Source organism: Hippoglossus stenolepis, chromosome 16, assembly GCF_022539355.2.
Source record: "Hippoglossus stenolepis isolate QCI-W04-F060 chromosome 16, HSTE1.2, whole genome shotgun sequence".
Lineage (NCBI taxonomy): Eukaryota > Metazoa > Chordata > Actinopteri > Pleuronectiformes > Pleuronectidae > Hippoglossus > Hippoglossus stenolepis.
Genome location: NC_061498.1, coordinates 3,808,925 through 3,818,601, shown reverse-complemented (window position 1 = coordinate 3,818,601; position 9,677 = coordinate 3,808,925). Strand labels below are relative to the sequence as shown.

At 45.7% G+C, this 9,677-nt stretch overlaps 1 protein-coding gene across 1 annotated transcript; it reads left to right on the top strand.

The window, feature by feature from the left end:
- The first annotated feature begins 5,140 nt into the window (after positions 1 to 5,140).
- Positions 5,141 to 9,231, top strand: actb2 (actin, beta 2). The gene is made up of 6 exons (XM_035181811.1): positions 5,141 to 5,292; positions 6,683 to 6,812; positions 6,924 to 7,163; positions 7,554 to 7,992; positions 8,103 to 8,284; positions 8,408 to 9,231. Exons 2-6 carry the CDS (start codon positions 6,690 to 6,692, stop codon positions 8,549 to 8,551), a joined length of 1,128 nt encoding a protein of 375 aa, XP_035037702.1. The 5' UTR covers positions 5,141 to 5,292; positions 6,683 to 6,689; the 3' UTR covers positions 8,552 to 9,231.
- The last annotated feature ends 446 nt before the right edge of the window (positions 9,232 to 9,677 follow it).

Below are 9,677 nucleotides of genomic sequence, written 5' to 3'. Positions count from 1 at the left end.
ATCTGACTCTCAAGTGTAACCAAGTGTAATTAATAAAGTGTCAAACTGCTAATTTAAGCACCTCGTAATCTTAAAGAGTAAAATTCCCAACATTGCCTCATTCAGTTTGACCTTTTACATTTCCGTACATATTACTACACATGGCAGTGAAGCAAGAGTTTCAACTCCAGAGGATGACAAGTGTGAAGCTTTTGCAAGACGTCAGTAAATGCTTCTCATCATCTCCTTCATGCTAACACACACTGATCCATCTGGATTTATCTCGTCTCACACTGGTTTCCAGTCCCTCTTTGAATGTCCACATTTCCAGCACAGAGCTTTCAACCTCACTTAAGACTAATTGCAACTAATGTTTTTTGTATTGAACTGCAGTCCTGCTGTCTCGCAGTTAGGCTGCAGATGTTTAACTCTCTGTGTGTGTGTGTGTGTGTGTGTGTGTGTGTGTGTGTGTGTGTTAGGCCAGTAGTGTTAAGTCCATGGGTTGGAAAGAGTCTCCATGAAATCAATGCAAGTCTGATGATACGAGTGACACAAAGAGGAAGGAGAGGAGACACCATAAATGAAGATGGAGAGTAGTTAATGGAAGTGAGTTGGACAACAATGGCCTTCTCAGGGTCGAGAGCGAAGAGAAACTCGCGGCCTCTTTACTCATTAGAAGAACAGGAAGTCATGGCGGGGCGGGTGCAGTAACGCAGGGAGGGGCGGTGCTGCACAACAGACTGTTTCTTCTGTGGAACTGCTGCTAGCCGGCTGCTCGTTGCCTTATTTGAAGAGAAAACCCTGAGTGAGTGACGTCACGCGAGGGCGTCACAACAGTTTCGATTCATTAGTAAACATTGAGACTACACAGGCACACACGCATGCTCAAAGGCACACACGCATGAATAGTTTGTACGGTTGTGTGTGTGTTTGGGCTTTTAAATGGTTAAGACCTGCTTCTTACTGAGTTGACTGGGTGGTGATGTGTCAGCAGAGTGTCAAGCGTGTAGCCTGACCCTCACACATACAGTCAGACACGTGTGTGCGCTCACTCAGATCATACAGCAGAACTTAGCAGGGAGCTCTGAATTACTCATACACACCTCCATCATCATCAAAGATAGCATTTGGTTACGATTAGCTGCTGCCATTTTAGATTTTTTGACCTTTGAATCACAGACACACACACACACACACACACACACACACACACACACACACACACACACTGACACGCATATAAACACACGTGTTTCAGTGGCCACGGAGTTACTGATTAACTTATCACATGGCCGTGATGATTCCTGACTTCAGCAGGACAAAGGCAAAACATTCATGAGATCACTTGTCATTTATGCTGCTCACATGATATAAATCAAAGGCCTGAAACACATGATTACATAGCAGTAAAAAAGTAGATGTTTAAATACATTTATTAGATTAGATTAAGAAGTCATTATTTAAAGGAATAGTTTATTTTGGGGATTACAGTTGTATGCATAGCGAAGCTTTAGAGGAGACAACAGATACTTTTACGTCACTAGGCTCAGAAGGAAGGAAGTCTCATACAAATCTGTTCAGTTGTTTTTGTGTAACAGTTGTGTAACAATGTTGCTAACAAACCAACCAATGAACAAATCAGGGGTAAAAACACAACTTGCCTGACTCTGACTAAAAGAACCAAAATCTGCCGACTTGCACTTTTAAATCTCACCACTAAACATGACTCCCCAGGTTGCTCGGAAACTATTCACGTCACATGCACCCAAAAAAAAACTAGGTCTAAATATAAACATAAAACTTGTGTGTTTAATGTGTATATTAATGTACAAGCTTAACTTTATTTAATCAAATCAAGTTCTTTGTTTTATTATGACTAACTCAACATGATAGAAAACACTTCATTAAATGTGACTTTACATTGAACTTATGTGATAAAGTTACGTGTATATTTAATATGTGATTGAAAAACATAAAGTCAGTCTTTTAGGCATTATTTATTTTAGTTTAGGAGAACAAATGAATTTGTCACTTTTGTAATGAAACAAGCAAACAATATAAAACCTGAATTGATGAGCTTTAGATTCAGATTTTAAAGTTTTCAATCCGTGTCAGTGCTTCACACCACTGGCTTGTGTGAATTGAGATATTCCAGTCGAGCAGATATGTGGAAACAAGAAGCATCGAAAGGCTCAAAACCCAACAAGTCACCTGCCTGAAAACCTTTGTTCCACCTGACTGTGGCTCAGGTGAGCTGCTGAACACTCGTCACGTAGAACCTGACGTTCCAGGTGTTTTTAACAGCTCTTTCACGGCTAAATTACAGTTATTTTCAGTCGCTGACTCTCCCCGACCACAAAGGGCAGGTTTAACCTCCGAGCTCGCACTTGCTGCTGTTGTTAAAGTGTCACTTAGCTTGACAAGTGGTCTATTTACAGAACTAATGATCAACATCTCAAGTGCGTGTGTATAAACTCTTGCATGGAAGAAAGATTCCCAGACGAATTCTTCAGGTGGCTTCATGGCACTAAGGACCTTGGCAGCGAGGCCCGGCTTAAGACAGTCTGCGTCTAGTTGGCACCCAGGACATAAACACACACACACATATACACACACACACACACACACACACACACACACACACACACACACACACACACACACACACACACACACACTGTTATGATACATGAGAGGAGTCTATCCAGGACAGTATTCCAAGCACTTGTCGTGTAAATTCCCCCTGATGAGTGTTGACAACACGACACTTAACCAGAGTCCTCTCACTTACTGCTAGTGGGCCACACACACACGTATCTAAATACATGCATGTCCAAAGTCCTGCTTACCTAAGCTGACTGGAAACTTATTCAACACAATGAAACATATTTGAACTCTAATATCGCTCTTTATTCTGGAGTCGACGAGTCCAGGAGTAAACTGGGCTGGGCCGGAATAATGATTCACTCACACTTGTTTGTGCAAACACATAGTTTGAGCGACACACACCCTTGAGGCTGGATTAAACATTTCCCAGTTAATCGCTGCTCATTCCATTACAGCGTTAACGTGGAGAAACTGTTCTCTCAGCTTATTTCTGTTCAAATCTCTGCTAACAGCATCACCTGGACGCACCCGTACTTCAATCTCGCGCCACATCATTATCACCAAATATGACTGAACACAGAGAAAACTGGGTGTGAGATCTGACCGTTAACAATGGGACTTAGGGCCTGTAAATCAATAAATGGGCCCAGTGAACCTTTGACCATCTCAAGTGCTCTTCCTCCCGTCTGTAAACCCTCGAACAACGCAGAGTCTGTCACAAGAAACCTAGCTCCGATTGTTACCTGTCATTCGAATTAATTTTAGTTTTGGACCAAGGTGAGACTGAACTGCGTTTGGAAAATACATCTGAAATGTGCCGCTTAACTTTATCAAAATCTGGAAGGTTAGAGATATGAAAAGAGCACTGTCTCACACTGGAGAGTCCCTGAGTTGCAGCTAAATGAAAGGGGCTGTACGAGTCATGTGGGGACGACAGTAATGTCCATTTAAAGCCAATTCAAGGGCATGAATGAAGACAAGGAAGAGAGGAAGAGCCCCAAAAATAAACAGACACACAGGATGTGATAGGAGAGAGAGAGGAAGAGGAAGTGGTAAAAAAAGGAAGAGGGACACTTGCAGCGTGTCTCAGTGGCCACATGCGGTTACAACTTGAGGCCGTCCTGTCGTTTTACTAATGCAAACACAAATGAATAAAAAGCGAGTTAAAGAAGAGATAGATGACAGAGGGATGTGGGGGATCGGGGAGAGAGAGAGGGAAAAGAGAAGAGGTGAAAAAGAGAAAAGTGTAAGAGGGCGGAGGAGCATAACTTATGATAAGACCGCGGCCTGGTTGAGTGTGGAATGTTAATATGGTGAATCAGGGATGGAAATGTTACTGTCCTGCAGGCCCGAGGACCAAGAACCCTGAAATCTCAGTCTGAGAATGTGTCACATGGGCTTCATCAGTCTGGACATGAAAGAGGCGGCGGGAGAAAGGAAAAAAAAGTTTTACAAGTTTAGCTGCAAGTGGAAAATAACACGATGTGTGTGTGTGTGTGTGTGTCAGTGTGTTATTTGATGAAGGCGAATGAAAACTGTGATTTTAAGGCACTTCCTGCCTCGCAGTGACATCAGAGACGTAACTTACGTGACTGCAGAGGAAGCAGCAGCTGAAAACCTTTAACTCTCCCTTTAAACGTGTAGACTATTGTATTTCAGTGTGTGTGTGTGTGTGTGTGTGTGTGTGTGTGTGTGTGCTAATCTTCCTATAGTTATGAGGGCCACTAAATGGGTTGCTTGAGGGTTAAGAGTTTAGGGTTAGAATTAGGGTTGGGCATTCAGATTCCACATTTCCCCATTGTGGGACTAGTAAAGGATTATCCTATCTTATCTCATCTCAGTTGTGATGGTTAAGGTCAGGGTAAGGGGCTGAGGAATGCATCATGTCAATGAGTGGCCTCACAACTATAGAGAGACGAGTGTGTGTGTGTGTGAGAGCAAAGATTTAGGTGGAGCCTTGACTGCAGAGAAGACAAATACTTGATCGATAACTGCACATTATCAGCAGGCGTTGGCTGCACATGAGCAGGACACAATACAATAGGTGGTCATCCCCCCCCTCCTCTGTGTGTGTGTTGTCATGTGTGTTGTGTGTTGTGTGTGTGACCAGCTGCTTTTCAAAGTGGACGACAACACCACCATGGCCTCGTGTCTGAGATATGAAACAGTGTCGGGAGGATCCCATAAGAGTGGAGAGTCCCGGGCCTGTGCAGCCTGCCCAGGGAGGAGCCCTGCAGCGGAGCTCTGATCACAATAAAACATAGAAACCGTTATAAAGAAGCAGGTGCGGGAAGTTGTCCTCGCACGTATTCACCTTTAAACACTATTAAACATCTGTATAAAACCCTACATTCATACATTATCCTCACTAGGCCTCACTACGCTGATCTCCCTCCCTCCCCCCCTCCTCTTTTCCCCTCTCTCTCTTTATTCTCTCCTTCACTATCATCGCCGCCTGAAACTCGCGAGCGCCCAGTGCACCGCGGCGTGCGCGCGTCGTGCCCCAGTGTGTGACGCTGGACCAATGGGAGCGCGCCATTCCGAAAGTTTACCTTTTATGGCTCGAGCCGGGCGACTGACGCGGTATAAAGGACGCGCGCCCGCAGCTAACGGATTCACTCTGAGCGCCGTCACACGCAGCTCGTGCGGGATATCACTTGCCTGGAACCGGTTCCCTTAAAGCGAAAAGCCCCCCCACCCAATAAGGTAAGAGGACCAGCACGAGAAAACAAAGGGGAAAAGACAAGTAATGACGCGTTAGCATGCTGTAGATCTGTTTTATCATCGCCTCGGCTACTTTGAATTTCTGCCTGTTCTGCGGTTTTAAAAGAAAGGGGAAAAATGTGAAAAGATGGCAACCGACCACGAGGTTCTTTGTCCCGCTGCAAACGAACCAATCCACGTTAATTCTGCGACACCAGTGTTTTAATTCTCCCGGTGGATGCTGCGGTGATGGCCGGGGACCGTTATGAATTACAGGTGCATTTTTTTTTATAGAGGAAACCGGCTGGGAGGAGGAATTTGTAGCCTGCGGTCTTTGTCTCGCTCCCTCTTCCTGGTTGTGTAACTTTCATCCCGGCGTCATGCGGGTTCCAGTGATGCGGGTTTTTAGTGTGTTAACCTCGGGCAGGGTTTTTTTTTTTAGAGAGACCCCGGGTTCTGTGGGTCCGGATCCCGGCTGCTCCCTTTGTGCTCCCGATGCGGCGGGGTGTGACCTACTTTAGCTGACTAGCCTAGCCGCAGCATGCTAGCTCCCAGACTGGGGACGGGAGCGGTTTTAAATCAAGATAAAAACCAACTCCCTGGTTTATTATGTGCACTTTCAGGGCGTGTCTTTTTTTTTCCTGTTGTCTGATTAATTACCAGACTTTAATTAGTGGAACACGAGGCCCACAGAAATAAGTATAAATCGAATTTAAAGGCTTTGATGAATTCAACAGTTTTCTCCTTGAATCGCAGTATTTTCCCGTTATGTGAACGTGACGAAAGTGCGAATGACAAAATCCGCTAATCCCAGAAAAGGCGTGGCCTCCAGGAAATGGAGCAACGGTCAAGGACTCGAACATTAGACATGACGTCGTTATGCAACTATGTCTTTTGTGCGTTAACGTATTAAAAAAAAAACGAGACATCGTGTAGTGACTGCGTGAAGAGTCTCGCGTGCGATGAATTAATGAATGAATGAATGGATGTGACGCAGTGACGGTGAAGCAAAGGTTTTCTGATGGCGGACTCAAACCAGTGACCGCAGTGGACCAGCGGAGGGAGTGGTCCCGTCGCTCCGGGTGCGATCGTGTCCAATGTTGCGTGTTTTTTTTTTTTCCTCTCGCGCTGGCCTCGCGCCATGACGCCGGTAACCGCAAAGCTGCTGAAAACCGAACCATGTCCTTATATGGTAATAACAGAACGCAGCGCCACTTCCTTTTGTCTGGCGGGGTCGGAATGTGCAGGGCGAGAGCTCCACCTACCGGCCGACGTGGCCAACTGCAGCTGGAGCGTAGACAGGAAGTGACAGCAGAGCGTCATCATGGCTGCTGGGAAGTGGATGAGTGACCTGAGAGTAACTGTTTCTTCTTCTTCTCTCTCTCCTCAATAGTTCAGCCATGGAAGATGAAATCGCCGCACTGGTTGTTGACAACGGATCCGGTATGTGCAAAGCCGGATTCGCAGGAGACGACGCCCCTCGTGCTGTCTTTCCCTCCATTGTTGGTCGCCCCAGGCATCAGGTGAGCGATGTCAAACTCTCTTTTGTTAAAGATTACATTTAAATTTCTTCAATGCAGGTATAAGTCTTTATTGTGACATTGTTAACTAAACATATTTTCTGATGTGTTCAGGGAGTGATGGTGGGTATGGGCCAGAAGGACAGCTACGTAGGAGATGAAGCCCAGAGCAAGAGGGGTATCCTGACCCTGAAGTACCCCATCGAGCACGGTATTGTGACCAACTGGGATGACATGGAGAAGATCTGGCATCACACCTTCTACAACGAGCTGAGAGTCGCCCCCGAGGAGCACCCAGTCCTGCTCACAGAGGCCCCCCTGAACCCCAAAGCCAACAGGGAGAAGATGACCCAGGTACAAACCGTTCATGTGCACACATGGTTATTCATTTGTAGTTGCCTCATTTATTTCCCCCTTGGTTTCCTCTTCTATTCCATTCTCATTTGCTCCTTCCTCCCCCCTCTCCTCCAGGACCTCTCTCCTATAAGATGATCTATCATCAACAGGTCTCTCTTGACTGTGTGCCTTCTCTGCACTTGTGTTTAATGTGTTATCTGAGCCAGTAGATTGGCACCTAATGGGCATCTGACATGCACCAGTGTGAAGGAATGCTGACTTTTACACCTTTTTTCTACTAACTTCAGTCTGAGCCTCACTCTATTGCATGTAGTTGGTGCAGTGGACACAAAAGCTAAATACTTCTGTGTTTGGTAAACACTAAAATGTTCTCTTCTCCCCTTACAGATCATGTTTGAGACCTTCAACACCCCCGCCATGTACGTTGCCATCCAAGCTGTGCTGTCCCTGTACGCCTCTGGTCGTACCACTGGTATTGTCATGGATTCCGGTGATGGTGTGACCCACACAGTGCCCATCTACGAGGGTTACGCCCTGCCCCATGCCATCCTCCGTCTGGACTTGGCTGGCCGCGACCTCACAGACTACCTCATGAAGATCCTGACAGAGCGTGGCTACTCCTTCACTACCACAGCTGAGAGGGAAATCGTGCGTGACATTAAGGAGAAGCTGTGCTACGTCGCCCTGGACTTCGAGCAGGAGATGGGCACCGCTGCCTCCTCCTCCTCCCTGGAGAAGAGCTATGAGCTGCCTGACGGACAGGTCATCACCATCGGCAATGAGAGGTTCCGTTGTCCAGAGGCCCTCTTCCAGCCTTCCTTCCTCGGTACGTTTCCAAACTGATGCCCAACATCCATTACATGCTAAAAAACATACTTTACCTTTTTATGGGTGTTCTACACTTCAACTAACTAAGTATTTCCAATCTTCTCCCAGGTATGGAGTCCTGTGGAATCCACGAGACCACCTACAACAGCATCATGAAGTGTGACGTCGACATCCGTAAGGATCTGTACGCCAACACTGTGCTGTCTGGAGGTACCACCATGTACCCCGGCATCGCCGACAGGATGCAGAAGGAGATCACAGCCCTGGCCCCATCCACCATGAAGATCAAGGTGAGCTGACCTGTTGCACAACAGCAGAGTCACTGCTGCTGCTGCTTGCATTGAATTATCAGGAAAGTTTTAATCAGAACAAAAAGCTCTGGTGTCCTAACATTTGGTTTTGTCTCTCTGCAGATCATTGCCCCACCTGAGCGTAAATACTCTGTCTGGATCGGAGGCTCCATCCTGGCTTCCCTGTCCACCTTCCAGCAGATGTGGATCAGCAAGCAGGAGTACGATGAGTCCGGCCCCTCCATCGTCCACCGCAAATGCTTCTAAACAGACTGTTCCTCCTCTCCCTCCCCAACCAAACGCCCAACAACTTCAGCTCTGTGCAAAACAACCACACCACACATCTCTCATACACACTCAGGCGCAGAGCCTAGATGACCAACTCATTGGCATGGCTTCAGTTATTTTTGGCGCTTGACTCAGGATTTTAAAACTGGAACGATGGAGACAGTAATGTTTGGCTAGGTTTAAAAAGAAAAAGCACCCCAAGGTTCTGCAGTTGCATCTGGGGACTTAAAAATGTACATTTGTTTTTTTTTCTTTAGTTTTATTTTTTTCGAGTCATTCCAAATGTTTGTTAACTGCATTGTTCAGACACATGGTTCCAAATGTTAACTGCATTGTTCAGACACGTATTCGCCTCTGTGAAGGCTGCCCAGTGGTTGGCGCATACTTAAACATGGTTGTAGTATCGCTTGTATGTAAATTATGTCTGGGGTTTTTTGTACTTTCAGCCTTAAAAATATCTTGGTCCTGTTAATTTTCTTGTTTTTTGTTATGCAAAACCCAATCGTGACCTCTTCTTCCCCCTGTTGGAGGTTTCATCCCCGGGGTGGTGGGGCAAGGGGTCTCGAAAGTGATGGGGTAACATGGGGTGCCAGACCGGTGGGGCCAACCTGTACACTGACTAAACAATCCCAATAAAGTGCACATGTGTTCCGACATGATGTTTGACTCTTGTCTGTCTTTTGAAATATTTGAAAGCTACTGAAATGAGAATCTTTGAACTTTGCCAGAAAACACTGGATCATGGCAGGATGTTCTTCAAACAGGAAAAAGTTGTATGAAATGCTTTGCTGGTGGTTCTTGCAACACAAAAGTTAAAATTAAACATTCATAAGTTTTGAATATATCTCAGATGAAACAATAATCTTCAGTTTTCAACTCTAGTCTTAGCCTCAGGGGAAACCACCTAATTGGTATCAAATTATTTTTAATTGGTACTTAGAGTTTAGAATAAATTACTGTGAAATAATGATTCAAACCTCTAGAATCACCTATTAACTCAAACAGGCCTGTGCTGGTCAAGCTTGTTACATGAAAGCTGTCACCTTCAGTGGCAGGAATCTGAGCCTCTGTCTGAGGAATTAAAATATTAAACTGGAATGTCACA